This window comes from Trichomonas vaginalis, chromosome IV (assembly GCF_026262505.1).
Source record: "Trichomonas vaginalis G3 chromosome IV, whole genome shotgun sequence".
Taxonomy (NCBI): Eukaryota; Parabasalia; order Trichomonadida; family Trichomonadidae; genus Trichomonas; species Trichomonas vaginalis.
Window position 1 is genome coordinate 28,258,537 of NC_067206.1, and position 15,664 is coordinate 28,274,200.

At 31.3% G+C, this 15,664-nt stretch overlaps 5 protein-coding genes across 5 annotated transcripts, besides 6 other annotated features; 4 read left to right on the forward strand and 1 right to left on the reverse strand.

Annotated features, from left to right (window-relative positions):
• Positions 1–423: part of a mobile genetic element that runs on past the window's edge.
• Positions 424–1,965: 1,542 nt separating this feature from the next.
• Positions 1,966–3,005: a mobile genetic element.
• A 1-nt stretch (position 3,006) lies between these two features.
• On the forward strand, positions 3,007–4,969 carry TVAGG3_0183490 (armadillo (ARM) repeat-containing protein family; the record flags this gene model as incomplete). The annotated part of the gene is made up of 1 exon (XM_001317067.1): positions 3,009–4,931. One exon carries the CDS (start codon positions 3,009–3,011, stop codon positions 4,929–4,931), a length of 1,923 nt encoding a protein of 640 aa, XP_001317102.1.
• Positions 4,970–5,382: 413 nt separating this feature from the next.
• On the forward strand, positions 5,383–7,524 carry TVAGG3_0183500 (surface antigen family; the record flags this gene model as incomplete). The annotated part of the gene is made up of 1 exon (XM_001317066.1): positions 5,383–7,524. The coding sequence occupies one exon, from the start codon at positions 5,383–5,385 to the stop codon at positions 7,522–7,524; it is 2,142 nt and encodes a 713-aa protein (XP_001317101.1).
• A 298-nt stretch (positions 7,525–7,822) lies between these two features.
• Positions 7,823–9,050, reverse strand: TVAGG3_0183510 (proteasome regulatory particle assembly; the record flags this gene model as incomplete). The annotated part of the gene is made up of 1 exon (XM_001317065.2): positions 7,823–8,866. One exon carries the CDS (start codon positions 8,864–8,866, stop codon positions 7,823–7,825), a length of 1,044 nt encoding a protein of 347 aa, XP_001317100.1.
• A 246-nt stretch (positions 9,051–9,296) lies between these two features.
• Positions 9,297–10,826, forward strand: TVAGG3_0183520 (uncharacterized protein; the record flags this gene model as incomplete). Its single annotated transcript, XM_001317064.1, has 1 exon — positions 9,364–10,812. One exon carries the CDS (start codon positions 9,364–9,366, stop codon positions 10,810–10,812), a length of 1,449 nt encoding a protein of 482 aa, XP_001317099.1.
• A 1,330-nt stretch (positions 10,827–12,156) lies between these two features.
• On the forward strand, positions 12,157–14,788 carry TVAGG3_0183530 (uncharacterized protein; the record flags this gene model as incomplete). The annotated part of the gene is made up of 1 exon (XM_001317063.1): positions 12,157–14,736. The coding sequence occupies one exon, from the start codon at positions 12,157–12,159 to the stop codon at positions 14,734–14,736; it is 2,580 nt and encodes an 859-aa protein (XP_001317098.1).
• A 374-nt stretch (positions 14,789–15,162) lies between these two features.
• Positions 15,163–15,190: a terminal%2Cinverted (terminal inverted repeat of Mariner transposon ID:TVAGG3_0183540).
• Positions 15,163–15,477: a mobile genetic element.
• Positions 15,471–15,511: a mobile genetic element.
• Positions 15,471–15,511: a terminal%2Cinverted (terminal inverted repeat of ISTv3 transposon ID:TVAGG3_0183550).
• Positions 15,512–15,664: the final 153 nt, after the last annotated feature.

The window sequence follows — 15,664 nt, forward strand, 5'->3', positions numbered from 1 at the left end:
AATCCTCCTCCTCTCAAATAAACGTACATCCGGGTGGCCTGTTTTTTGCAAAAAATAAAATTTCATTTTTTATGCTTAAAAAGTCAGAATTTTTATTTGCTTCTGGGATATATGATGGCTATATCAGATGCCCATTCTTTTTGATACTCAACATTAAACATAAAACTTAGCCGTTAAGGCTCTTCTGAAAATATTTTTTTTTCGAAAAATTTTCGAAAAAAATCAAAAAATTTAAAAATCCCCGAATCTGCAGGGATTTTAAAAAATTCTTTTTAGTAAAACTTAAGGATATTGTATCAGATATATTGGTATGTGCAAATTCAATTTTAATACAATATTCATCGAGATATTAAGTTAACGAAGCTTTCAAAATTGAGAGGGTAATCCTCCTCCTCTCAAATAAACGTACATGCGGGTGCACCCTTAAAATTGATAATGTTTTACCTTTATTTTGTTGACCTATTGCTGCTGTTATTGAATTATAATAACATTCTGAATTAGGTATTTTTTGTAATAATTCTCTTTCTAAATTTCCTTTATTTTCATTTAAAGCATCTTGAATTTGTTTATCAATATAAGCATCATAATTTTCTGGTTCTTGTGTTTGTTCTTCTTCTTCAGTAAATGAAAAACTGTCTTCTTCATCGCTTAACATTTTTTATTTTTTTAAAAAATGCGAAAATTCTGGGTGAAAAGGAGAATTCAAACAACATCAAAAATGTTGAACCTGTTAAAAGAAATTCTGTTGAGATAAAATCGAATTTACCTTATTATGAAAAACCTATTTATCCACCTCCTCCTGAAAATATTTAAGAAAAAAAAAACATTCAGTGACGATTGACTGACTGTTGAATTAATGAAAAACTTATGAATATCATTAATTTTCCTCATTAAAATTCATTTTTCATTTTTCATATTTTTTCCTAAATTCCAAAATTAAAAAAAAACAGTCAGTGACGATTGACTGACTGTTGAATTAATGAAAAAACTTATGAATATCATTAATTTTCCTCATTAAAATTCATTTTTCATTTTTCATATTTTTCTAAATTCCAAAATTAAAAAAAAACAGTCAGTGACGATTGACTGACTGACTGACTGACTGTTAAAATTAACTTTAATTTTTTTATTTTTTTAATTTTTTTATTTGTATATAGTTAGTAATTTTTCCTTTCTACTTTCTATCTCTTTTTTCTTTATTAAGAAAAAATCCTCGATAGAAGTAGTTAGCCCCGACATTAATACGGAGGCTTTAGGGTTAATTAAGGATTCAGAAGAATTTTTAATTAACCTATCGGATTCTTACGAACTATTTTGAAAAACTTTTAATAAAAAGGGGGTTATTTTACCCTTTTATTATCATGAATATTGTAATTAACGGGGCTACTTTACCCTTTTATTATCATATTCATTAAGGAAATCAATGATTTTATTTAAAATTAGTTTTATAACAATTCTTTAAATTAACACTAAAGAAAGTGATGTTATTACTTAAAAATCATTGATTTTTTCCTTAAGTGCTTAGGAATTAAAGGAAAATATACGATTTCATGAATTTTGCTTTGAAATATTCATAACGTTAGTTAATTTGCTTTAAAATATTCATAACGTTAGTTAATTTGCTTTAAAAAACTAATGATAGTGTGTATTTTGAGCCCTTTTATGCATAAAATTCGTATATTTTCGGCTATTTCTTAAGTATATTACAAAATTAGTTTTTCAAAATAGTTCGTAGGATGCGATACCTATACTACTAATAAAAATGATGTACTCACAAAGATTAATATTTTTTAGTTCAAAGATAAATAACCGAATTGAGAACTTCAAATATTCTTACGCAATAAAATCAACCAAATTATATCGAAAATACTGTCACACATACAATCTCAATAAACCATTCGATGGCTTTGAAAATAAAAAGGCTTTTTATTTTAGATTTTTCTTCGTTCTAAAAAAATTTTTTAAGGGTGCACCCATATGTACGTTTATTTGAGAGGAGGAGGATTACCCTCTCAATTTTGAGGGATTCGTTAGTTTATTTTCTCGATGAATATGCAATAAAATTTGATTTTTACCTTATCAATATACTTCATATAATATACACATGTTCATGTAAAAACTTTTTTCCAAAATCCTCAGGAATTAAGGGATTTTTGAATTTTAAGAATTTTTTTCGATTTTTTTCGAAAAAAAATTTTTTCAGAACAGCCTTAACGGCTAAGATTTAGGAACAATGTTAAGTATCAAAAAGAAAGGAGGTCTGATATAGACAACATATATCGTTGAAGGTTGAAAAAATCTCTAATATTTGAGCCCAAAATTTCAAATTTTAATTTTTTGAAAAAAGAGGCCACCCGTATGTACGTTTATTTGAGAGGAGGAGGATTATATTTTTGAAAGGGTGAAACATTATGAATATGTTAATTATATAATAATATGTATTATTATAAAAAAGAAAAAATAAAGCACGTTAAAATTTTTCTTTCTTGATTTTTTACAAAATCTACTTAGAATTATGCAAAATATGACTAAATAATTATAAATTTCAAGTTAAATTTTAATTTTGATAAATAATTTAAATTTCAAAATATCAAGTTCAGTTCGACTATGTATGTAGTAATTCCTCAATAAAGTGCCAAAAACCTATTAAAATATATGAACATTTTCAACATTTTAATGTTTTTATTTAAAAATTTGATGGAATATGAGCTTCAAACAATTATTATGTAAATAAAAATAATTAAATATATGTATTTATTCGTATTACAACCGTAGTAAGTCGATTCTTCCTTTCTTCTACTGAGTTTTGAATTTGATTTCGAATTGTAAAGAGATTCAAAGGGAAAATACTAGCGGATAAAAACTACCTCCATGAAAGGGTCATAATGGAGTCAAGTTGTATTTTTTGATATTTTTTGCTTTTCGAGCCTAAATAGGTAGCCAAGATAATGCCTAAAAATAAGGTTCTAAATTCTGAAGTTTACATGATCCTCTCGTGTGCACCCTTAATGCTTTCGCTTCGCAAAATTTTAGGCGAGCAGAAAGTATTATTTTCAGATTTAGGTGACCGGAACCCCCATATCTCACCATTTTCTCCAACAGATCCCATACTACAAAAGCCAATTCTCGAAAAAATAACGTTATGTCTTCAATCCACGAACCAGTCTCATATTCTATGGGCATTGTCACGATTTCCTTCAATGTTCAAAGCCTATCCTCAGATTGGTCAATACGTATATCTGATATTTCAATTATTTTCATCGAATAACCAATTTATCGAATACGGAGCAATTTGTTGCTGTATGAACCTGGCCAAGCTGAATGACTTTAATTTGAACCAAATCATCCTTCTTGAGCTATTACAAAGAGTTCTTGTGTTTCCTGCCGTTGAATATTTCGAATGTATAAAATCATGTATCTCAATTGCGACTCCATCAATAATTTCTGACAATATACTACCTACTATCAAAGAATTGATATCAAAAAGTGAATCACATCAATACGCAGCCGGATATTTTTTAACATTTTTGCCATATTCTGCTGTAAACGTTTCCTCGTTAATAGCAATCATATTAAATTCATCTATAATCATCAACAATTACCTCCAAGCCATTGTATCTGCAATGGCTCCTTATCAACAAGCGGATTGGCCAACAAATCAACTTCCTAGTATTTTCTTGCCTATAGCGAATTCCCATGAAAACATGAGGGAAGGACTACTCAAAACTGTATTAAATTTTGCAGATATCACGGCAATGCAGTTTGGTACGTATTCTTTTACATTAACAGCCTTCCAATGGGCTCTTAATGATGAGAATGTAGGAATTGTTTTAGTAGAATTCTGCGATGTTTTACTTTCTCAAAAAGGATCCGATTTTGTGATAATTATCAAGGAATTAGTCATGAAATTATTCGCTTCTAGTACTCCTCAAACCAAATACCGATTAATTAAAACACTTGCGTCATCAAAAATACTTGTTTCAGCTTTAGATTCGCAATTAAAACAAATCATCAAAACTTTATCAGAAGAACCAACCGCTGAAGGCAGATATATCATTATTACTAATTTCCCTAACTTAATATCGATAATTCCTACGAAATACAGAGATTATTTGACACAAAGCTTAACTCCCTTTTTCAACGATACAGACCAGAACATACATTTCGTATTACTATCGCCATACATCATAAATGTCCTTGGATTATCAAACAGCATCAACTTTATGATGCAAGTTTTGAAATTGATCCAAAGGATTCCAAAATACAAATACAGATACCTTAAACATGTTGCCACGATATTCCTTTCACTACAGAACGAAGCCGTGACCCGTTTGTGGCAGAGTTATCTTCCTATTTTTAATGAATGGGCTGAAGAGAATCCGCATACGCTAAAAGAGTCATTGAGGTGCTTCTACGTCCGAATACTACGTTGCGAGAACTCTCCGGAGAAGCAGAAAACAATTGTTCACGAAATTGTGAAAAAATTTGGAAAATCAACAAAATTTTCCAACAGAATGCTATTCACAGAACTTGCATCGAGCTTGTTGTTCATTGTTCCTCATCCTCTTATCATTACAAACATTTGGCCGTTATATCAAGAGATTATTAACGACAAAATCACAAATGTGACATCAGCAGCTTATCAGAACCTTCCAAAGTTCATCCAGTACTTCAAGAAACTTGATGACAACGCTGAGAAAGTTGCTGAGTATTTGATGGCTAAATTTGACCCCGGTGATGACGAATACTTGATATATTCCGTTAAAGTTGCGAAATCTGTTAACACAAACCACTTGAAATCTAAGTCAGAAGCACTTTTTAGTTCAAGACCAGCGATCAAGTCACCAAATCCAAAAATATACCAGCAATCATTGATCAAGAAGCTTCCTAAGATCACAGGTCGTCGATTTTCATTGAAAGGAAAACTTTAGATATTATTTTTTTTTATTTCTTTTTTGTTTTGTTTTTTATTTATATAAATCTTTCTTTGTTTATTATTATTTTTTATGCAGAATTTATTAAAATTTATTACTAACGGCGAAAAATCATTGAAAAATCGGCGCAAAAAATATTTCGTATATAAATATATTTTGAAGTACATTTTTTTGATTTTTTTTTCCCATTTTGACGAACATTAAAAATTTGAGAAGTAGTAATTCCCATTCATTTCGAAGTTGATATATCAATGAATATATTATGAAGAATATAACGAAATTCTTGCATGACTTTTTTAAATTGATTTCACTTCATCTTGATCCTAATTTTTAAAAATTCATAATAAAATGATAACTCTCATCATTAGTAAAAATTTTTACGAAAATGTAAATCAAACAATTCAGTTATTTCTGAGAAACCGATTTTCTTTTTCAAACATATTTACAGATGCTTCCCCTTTTCTTGTTTAGAGTTCATTGTGAGTGCCCACAAGAAAAGAATTTAGAAATTTCAGGCGAAGATGAGATAATTCCACCAGAGAAATACAAACGATGTGGTGAAATCCAAACAGTTGTGATCAAAAATTCAGTAACAAAAATCTCAAATTCTGCATTTGAAGGATGCTCTGATCTTTACTCAGTTAATATTCCTAATTCTGTCACCGAAATCGGGCCAAATGCGTTTTCAACATGTATTTCTCTTTCAAATATCATAATTCCTGAATCCATAATAAAAATCGATTCATATGCCTTTTTTGAGTGCTGGGAACTTGCTACTGTTACCCTTAGTAATACAATTACCACAATTGGTGAAAGTGCTTTCAAAGACTGCCGAAAACTCGTTATTGAATCACTTCCCGAGTCGGTAACTTCAATAGGTGAATCTGCATTTTCTGAATGTTATTTGATTGAAAAATTTACATTTCCGAGTAAATTGACACGCATTGAGAAAAATGTTTTAACAAATTGTTCAAAGCTTTCAACAATAACAATTCCTGATTCAGTTAAACTAATCACTGACTACGCATTTTCTAATTGTTATTATCTTTATATAGTTAACTTTGGAAATGGTCTTGAAACAATAGGAGATTATGCTTTTACTAAATGCAATAATTTGAAATATATCACAATTCCTAATACAGTTAAATCAATTGGCGGATATGCTTTTTCATATTGTGAGTCAATCAAAAGTGTTACTCTTCCTAATGGATTGGAAACAATTTCAAAATGTTTGTTTATACATAGTAATATAGAATCTATTACTATTCCTGACTCAGTAACAGTAATAGAGCAAGAAGCGTTTGAGAGTGCAACTAGTCTTACAACTGTGACATTAGGTAAATCAATTAAAGTAATTAATAACTGGGCTTTTTCTTATTGTTCAAATTTAACTAGTATCATAATGCCAGATTCATTAACAGAATTAGGTATCGGCATATTTATGGGTTGTAAAAGCCTTAAGACTGCTGTGCTTACTAATAAATTAAAGAATATTAGTAATTCTTTGTTTTATGATTGCAACAATCTTACAGATTTCGTCATTCCAGAGCTTGCAACAGTTATTGGAGTAAGATCGTTTTGTAATTGCTATTCCATTACTAATATAATAATACCAGAATCAGTAACAGTTATTGAAGAAAGTGCATTTTCCATGTGCTCTTCCATTACTAAAATAACTATACCAAAATCAGTAACATCAGTTAAATTGGCTGCATTTTTCTTGTGCAAAAGTATTAAAACTCTTGTCATTCAAACAAATGCAGAGCCGTTATTAAGTGGTATCAATCATTTTCAAATGACTGAAATTGATACAATAGTATTTGAAGGCTATTCACCATCAGTTCTTAATGATGTAACTCTTCAAAGACAAGTTAAATGCATCATATTTAATGTATCATCATCAAGTTCCAGTCGTTTGTTATATTCAACAAACACTCTTCCAAGTTTAAAGGATTATTCAAAACTATCAGTTCTTGTTATTGAAAAACTGGGAGGATCATATTCTATTCCAGAATCATTTTTAGCTTGTGAAAATGTCAACATCTACATTGCTGATGATATCAGCGAAATCAACTCTAATGCGTTCAAGGATTGCAGTATCAAAGAATTCGGCTACTTTGGACTCACAAATCTTAATGGTGACTTCTTTAAGAACGCCAAAAATGTAGAAACTGTCATCTTGGCAGACGACTACTCGACGGATAGTATTGGTGGAGTCACACCTACTCAACAATCAACGGGCGCTCCATCTTTCTCCGTCGACATTTCATCAGAAGAAGAAAAAGTCAATATCACATATCATGAAAGACCTCCTCCACCAGAACCAGAGAAGAATCCAGAGCCAGAGAAAAATCCAGAACCAGGAAATCCTAATAAAGGCAATGAAACTACTGATGGAAAAGGAGATGGAAAAGAAGATGGCCAAGGTGGCGGAAAAGGTGATGGAAAAGGTAAGAACACAGGCATGATCGTTGGCATTGTTATTGGTGTTATTGCAGCCATTGCTATCATTGCTGTTATCAGCTTCTTTATTATCAGAAAACGTCAGTCTAATCAAAACACAGACAATGATCAAGGGGATCAAATATAATCAATCCCATTGAATATTCAAAATTAAATACCTTCATATATTTGTAAACTATTATTCAATATTTTTTTTTGTAAATAATTTAATAATAATAAGTTATTGATAAAGATTTCAATCAGATGCTTTCTTTTCCTAATCATTTGCGTCAATAATATGAATTAATAAGTAGTTAGAAATATTTTGAATTAGTATGACCTCATTTATATTATAATTATCACACATGAATTTGAAAAGAACTAAGTTTGACTATGTGATGCGGTAACTATATTATGTTCAAAATATCTTATATTATATTTGACATTTATTTTGATAATATCCTTCCGTCATGTGAAATAAGAAGTTCTGCTGTTTCTTTACTATTATTTTCTAATGCATAACGAAGGGCGGTTTTTCCGTCTTTATCCTTTTCATTGATATTTGCACCATGTGAAATAAGAAGTTTGGCAATCTCTTTATTATTATATTGTGCTGCATAATGAAGAGCTGTTTCTCCACATTTATTTTTTTCATTGATATTTATACCATGTGAAACAAGAAATTTAACTGTTTCTTCACTATTTTTAATTGCAGCATAATGAAGAGCTGTGAGTCCATCTTTATGTTTTTCGTTAATATTTGCACCAAGTGAAAGAAAATATTCGGAAAGGGATGGAATATTAAACATCCCTGAGTACATAAAGCATTTGTTAATATTATTAGTTTGATCGAAATAAACTAACACTGCATCAAGATTATTATATTTTCCACAATAATATAGATCGATCTCTATATTGTATTCATTCATCAAGAATGTAACAAAATCAATGTTGTGTGAAATAATTGCATATTCCATGCATTTTTCATCTGGTTTCTGATATTTCAGACATTCACTCATGATCTCTTGATTTCCTCCTAAAAATGATAATTCAAGACATAGCTTAGTTATTTCTGATTGAAATTTTGTCCTTAATAACTTGAAACAATCAATTGCTCCATGGTAACAACATAATTCAAGTAAAGAATATCCTTCGAGATTTGATGGATATAATAAACTATAAAATTTTTGATCTTCGAAAAATTCTTTTCTTTCCGTGAATTGGATGAATCTTTCTAAGTCATTATACATAATTGCTCTGTAAATTGTATTTTCTGTATGAATATCATGTCTTACTAATTTTTCTATTCCCATATCAGCAGATTTGTCTAATTTAATTCCATATCCTTTATAAAACAGGTATGTGGAAATATTTTCCACACCAATGACCTTTTCCACTTGATAATCATCACAAATGAGTTTGGCAAGAAATAAATATGACCTTTTATAGCGATTATTATACGGGATTATATTTAAAATGTCCTTAACCATATTTTGGGGAAGACATTTCTTTGATTCATTCAGTTCTACCTGCAAGATTTTGTAAATCTTGATTAATTCGTCTTTATTTCCGTTTTCAGCTGATATAATGCAATAAACAAATCTATGTAGTGTTTATGGTTACTTCGCAATTCAGTGTATTTATCTAGATGAATGTCTTGTTCAGACATTAAAAAAAATTAACTACAAAACGATTATTTTTTTTAATTCAAATGCCTTTCGGGATGAGAATCAAAAATTATCATTAGTAAGATAATTACACTTTTATTGCATTTTTAACAGGCTTCACGCCTGTAAATTTTTAAAATAGTTCGAAATCTATCATTTTATCATCATTTTTAAGTTTCATATATTCAGCCATTAAAATTTATTTGTAGAAATCAAAAATCTACTTCTAGAACTCCCCAAAAATATTTTTTCAAAAAAAGATGTTTTCCTTCCTTCTTTCTTCAGTTTCATCCACTTTAATCCATTTTACTAACAACAAAATGCCTACAGGATATGTTGTTCAACGATGGATTGATGTTGAAGGTGGTGTTTTAGAACAAAATTTCTCATTTTTACAATGCAAAGGCACCTGCCACCTTGAATTATTCATTTTCCCAGAGAAAACGAGAAAGAATGTCTTCCCAGATAATCCTGATCATCAGCCTATTTGCTGTGATTCGAATATGAAAAATTGCAATCCAGATTACATTGTTTTCAATAACAAATCTGATGTAGTTTATAGATTATTCCAAATTGATGGTGAGCCAATTGAAGAGAAATCTAAATCAAACAAAAATCCAATTCCTCAAGACCCAGAAAACAAGCAATTCAATATCAAGCCAGCTTCTTTAAGAGGACAACAAATGCTATCTCAGAAATACCCTGGAGCTTTATCATTATCTGAAAATCGCGAACTTTATTCAATAATTTTAGCAAATTGCGGCGATAGACCATTTGGATTGAATGGATACATTAAAGTTCATTCAGAAAAAGGATATGTCGACTTGCGTCTTTCTTCTTTTAAGTACATAATTACAATTTTAACTTTATTCGGAATATCTTTCACAATTGGATGGTTTATGTTTATTACAAAGAGGAGACCAAAACTAACAACCCAACACTACATGTTTATAGGTTCTGCTGGCTTCGCAGCGGGTTATTTCTTCTTCGAATCAATAATGTTTTGGCTTTGGACTTATCTCGACCACGCAGCTACTCTTTGCATTATTCTTGCAGCGGTATGTCGTTCTGCATCATTTGCAGGCCTTTTATACTGCACAATTCTTGGACTTCAATATCCTCTTGAAATTCAGATTCATCCATTCGCTGCCGTCCTTCTTACATTATCCCCATCATCATTTGTCGACATTACAGGCATAACAACCATCAATTCCCGTCAAAATGGAAGATGGTTCCTTGGATTTGGCGCTGTCCCGTTCCTAGACTTCCTTATACTCTCTATTTCATCAGTAGCCATCGCAATCATTGCAATAAAGAAGGCTCCTGAAGAAACAAATGAAGATTCTCGAAGAAAGAATTTTTTGGTATCTTTTGTCGCTTCTTTTGCATCGTACATACTCGTATCCATCGCAATTGTTGTTCTCACTATCGGATTGACAACAGTTGAAGCCAGATTCGTGGATACAGTCGCATTATTAATTTCTCCAACTTATTTGATCTGTTTGTTGTCAATGAATGGCTACTTCTGGTTCAAGTTCAATCCAAGTGGTTGGGTTAACGCAAATGATGGCAATTTCCAGGATTCTGAAAATGATATCGGAATTTTGGACCAAGATCCAACTGAATACGTCGGAACAGCCATTCCAAGCGCAATTCCAGAGGTTGCTGTGAAGAAATCCAGCAAAAAGAAGTTGTCTGACGACGATTTCGACATCGACGACAGTTTTTCAGGCAGTAGTCATGATGTCGAGATAGAAAAGATCGACTGATCTTTACTTTTAATAGATATTTTATTTTTTTTTCTAAACATATTATTTATTTTAAATTTTATCGTTTTTTTTTCAAAAAAAATCTGTCTAAAATACGATCAAAATCTTCTCAGTTTACGACTTTTTTTTCTTCGATCAATGTCAATAAACTTCGTCAATTGAAACAGTAAGGAAGATGAGTCTTTTAAATCATAATAAAACAAAAATGGATTGAGACATTGCATTCCATCCAAAAATCCCATTTTATTTGAAATTCATTTATTGATTATATAAAATCCCTTTTTCTAGCTTATTGATTCCCAACATATGAATACAATCTTTCTCATGTTTGTGTGTGATCTTAGTTTTTGGTAGTCATGAACATTATTTACAATAAAAAAGATATAATTGAATAGAATCTCTCTAGAGAGAATATATTACAAATGCATCCTTATATATATAATGAGTAAGTTTGTTATAAACAAATACATAATATGATAAAGTATTACTACACATGGAATCTCATTTTTACTCAAATTGTAAATCAATTGTATTCTCCAAAAGAAAAAGTAATTATTTCATGCTAACATTAAATTTTAACCTTTGTTACATATCAAATTTTGTTCGAAAACTTGATTTAATTTTGAATTTTCCAGTACTCTTATTACTGATAATAAAAAATAGAGGTTAATAATTAATTAGATAATATAGTCGTGTTTATACTATTAAGGCTGAAAACAAACAAGAAATATGAAATTTTCTTTTTACATGCGCTTAACAATCGTCATCGTATCAAAATTTACGTCGTATTGTGGTAATTGTGTTAGACTTTTAAGTATTTTGCGTTTTTGATCAGTAGTAATTTCAATTTGTAAAAATTGAAGGACATTATTTAAATTAACTGTTTGCGGAATAATGTTTTCGATATATATCATAACTTTTTTGTGGTTCTCGTAGAATTTTGCATCTTTGCGGTATTTTATTATTAAAATTATTGTTATAATGAAAAATATTAATGCTAGCGGGCCCATATATTCACTAAATTCATTATTTTCATTGAAAAGATATACCAAAGAGAAAACTGTCAAAATAAGTGATAAAACTACCCAAAATTTTGATGGTTTTTCTGCATTTTTGATAAATAATGAATTATCGAATTTGGCGAACCCAGATTTATACGTATAATCTTTTGGACTTATTGTTGGACGTGGACTTGATTCTCTTGAAACTCTCATCATGTCACTTTTTTATTCTTCTCAAAAGATAAAAATTTGAATCAAACATACATAAAACAAAATTACAAATAATATTTCTTCATTTTATTTATTTTTGCAAAAAAATTCTATCGTCCAAAAATCACGTTATATGTTCCCTTACAATACGCGCCCTAAAAATAAGAATACGCGGAAGAATCTGCCAAAGAAAACCGCCGCAGAACAAGCTAAAATAGAGCAATTGAGAGAAAAATTACTTGAAGAATGTGATTTTAAAAATATTACAAATGAGCAATTGGTTGCACTACAGAAAAACACGACTAAAAGGATAGAAACACTTATAACTGAGCGAAATTACGTTGAAGCACGCAAATATCAGGAACTTTCATCAAAAATTGATCATGAAGCAAGAAGAAGAATAGATAATACACGTCTCGCACCACAGAAGCCAGTAACTTTCCCTAAGAACTCTGTTGAAGGTAAGAAACTCATCAAATTCGATCAAGAAACAGAAAAAGGAATTCTTCAAATGAAACAACGCCATGAATCATTACTTAACAACTTCGATCAGCTTTGGGACTCTCAGATACGTAACAAATACTTCCAAGATTCCCCTCAATTGGCCTCAAAGAAGCGAGAATACAATCAAAATGCAAGAACAATGAGTAAACAAGATGCAAAAGATTTAAGAGATGAAATCGAAGAATTAGAGAACCAGGAGAACATGGAAAACTCTCAGAATTTCGAATGCGACTACAATTCTTCTCGCGAACAAATGATTTTGAAGCAAAGAAAGGAAATGCAGCTCTACATGTCCGAAAGGAAACGTGCACGCCAAGCAATGCTTCCTAGCCAGCCAATTATGCCAGATAAATCTTTAAATCAGGCAAAGGCAAAACTAGCGAACAGGGACTTGGCCAGAACCGCTAATCCAAAGGAAGGACCACGAATCATCGCTCCGGATACAACTCAGCGTTCACAATCGAAATCGAGATCTTCTCCAATGAGACCGAACTCCAAATTGGCTCCACTTCCTCCTGCAAAGCCAGAAGTTGCTACACAGACAGATCCAGTCTCTGATTCCGAACTTTTCGACGATGATTCAAATGAAGGCGTAGAAACCGAAGATGACATCATCCAATGCGGCGAAGAGACTAGTAAGATCATGAACAGCATGCTCGATGAAACAGTTAGCGAAGTTATTTCAGAAATTCAAAATGATAATAATGAATCTAAAGAAAAAGACTTTGAAGACGATGGATTGCTTAACAATGAAGAACTCGATAAACAGACAAAGGATATGATCTCAAATCTCTTTAATGAGTCGTATTCTGGAATTATTTCTGATATCACTGGAAACAAGAAACCAGTTCTTTCACTTGGCGATGCAATCAAACCTGTAGAAGCTATTGCAGAGCCTGTAAAGGATAATAATGAAGATGCAGACATATTTGATAAAACGAAGCTCGAATCCGTTACTCCTGTTGAAGAAAAGCCACAAGAGGACACAAACAATAACAAACCAGAAGAAAAGAAGCCTTTAGAAATCAATTTGACTGATCAAGTCCAAGAAAAGATTTCTGAGACATCAGAGAAGGCAGAAAAGGGAGATGAGAAGCCACAAGAACAACCACAACAACAAGAAGAGCAAAAGAAGCCTTTAGAAATAAATGTAACAGATCAGGTTCAAGAAAAAATCTCAGAAACATCAGAGAAGGCCGAGAAAGAAGAGGAAAAGCCACAGGAACAACCAGAACCAGCTAAACCACAAGAAGAACCAAAGAAACCATTGGCAATCAATCTTACAGATCAATTCCAAGAAAAAGTGGCCGAAACCGAACAGAAAACAGAAGAAGCAGAGAATGTACCACCAAAGCAACCATCTCCGGAGCAAAAACCCGCACTTTCTATCGGTATCTCAGAAAATGTTCAACAAAAACTTTCAGAAAAGAAGGAAGAACCACAGCAAGAGAATGCCCAACAGAAAGGAGCCCTTTCTATCAACCTTACTGATCAAATACAAGAAAAGATATCCGATACAGAGAAAAAGGCCGAAGAAACCGAAAACAAACCGAAAGAGGACACAAAAAGTCCACAAAATTCACAAAAGAACCAACCAAAGTCGATATCTGCTTCATCATCAGCAAGTCCGCTCTTATCAATGTATGCATTCGGTAGCAATGATGAACAGAAGCCTACATCTCCAAATCCACTCTCTATGAAACTTGGAAATTCAAATAATCAAAATTCAGATCAGAAACAGAGAGAAATTACAGACATTTCAGCACCAACGCAGGAGTCTGGTAATAATTTCGATGCAAATATCAACATAGAAGACAATGACAAGAAATTAGTCAAAAATAACTCGGAAGATACCGTTGGAGAGCTTCCTAACCTCAAAAGAGATGAAAATAAGGGACAACATAGGACGAGGTCTCGAAAGAACAACTTAATTTCTACTTCTATGTCAGAAGACGATCTGATGGCCATAATTCACCCGAGACCACCAGAACATGTTGCTCTTCAGAACGCCAAATTGGCACAGATGGCCACATTCTCGCTAAAAGTCGTTCCTTCCCTTGAGGATGACGTACAAAGTGTTGCAATGAGAGCTGTCGACCAATGCGCAATTGGAGCCATCACTTTCCTCGCTCTCGTTGAAGAGATAACAGACGAAATCGCTTTCCAGACTATTGACGAAGTTTGTGATACCTGCATCCAGAAAGCTTAATTTTATTTTATTTTATTTATTATTTTTAATTTGTTTTTGTTTTAAATAGTTTATTTCTTTTTTTTTTCTTCAATGTAGAACATTTATTTCTTTTTATATATCAATTAAAGATTTTTCTGTTCCCAAAGCACGTTCAAAATGTTGTACAGATAGTTTTAATGTCAATTCTTATTTACAGAAGATTTTCTTTGCATGAACTGAATACTTTCATCAATAATTAGCTATAGATATCTCAATGATTTGTTGATAAATGCTTTATAAGTTTAGAAATTTAAACAATGGTTTATAGGAAACAAAACAATTTATATATGATCTATATTTTCAAATCATTTTCATAATTGGTTTAAAGAGATTTACATGTAAATTGGGTGTAAAATAGTTTCATTTACATCCAAATTGATATGGAAAGAGAACGAGTCGATTATATAGGGTGTCCAAAGGTGCGTTTAGCACAGCGCTCTATATGAGACTATTAAAGGAGATATATGCTGATTATAAATATATAATAAAAAATATGAATATATGTATATGATGAGTATGTTGTATTTTGGCGCCATGCCGGGATATAAAATGAATTTTGAGACAAGAGGCGGTTTCGCGGGAAATTTTGGCGGGATTTTTTTCATTTTTTTAATGAATCATAAAGAAAACATCCTCGCTCTTGCAAAAAAATGCAAAGACTGTAAAAAAATCTACGAGACATTGGTAAAATGCTTCGGTATGGATGCTCCTAGTGTTCCATATTAAGTTCTGTCAAAATGTAAGCTATTCAATTCTATCGTCGGGGAAAGTATCACAAATCTATCAATTTTTTTGTAAAAGTATACAAAAACATATGGTGTTCAATTAGTTTATAATAATATAAATATTAAGATTATCCAAAATAAGAAAAACTAGGTTTTGAGAACACTTTTGAGATGATAATCAA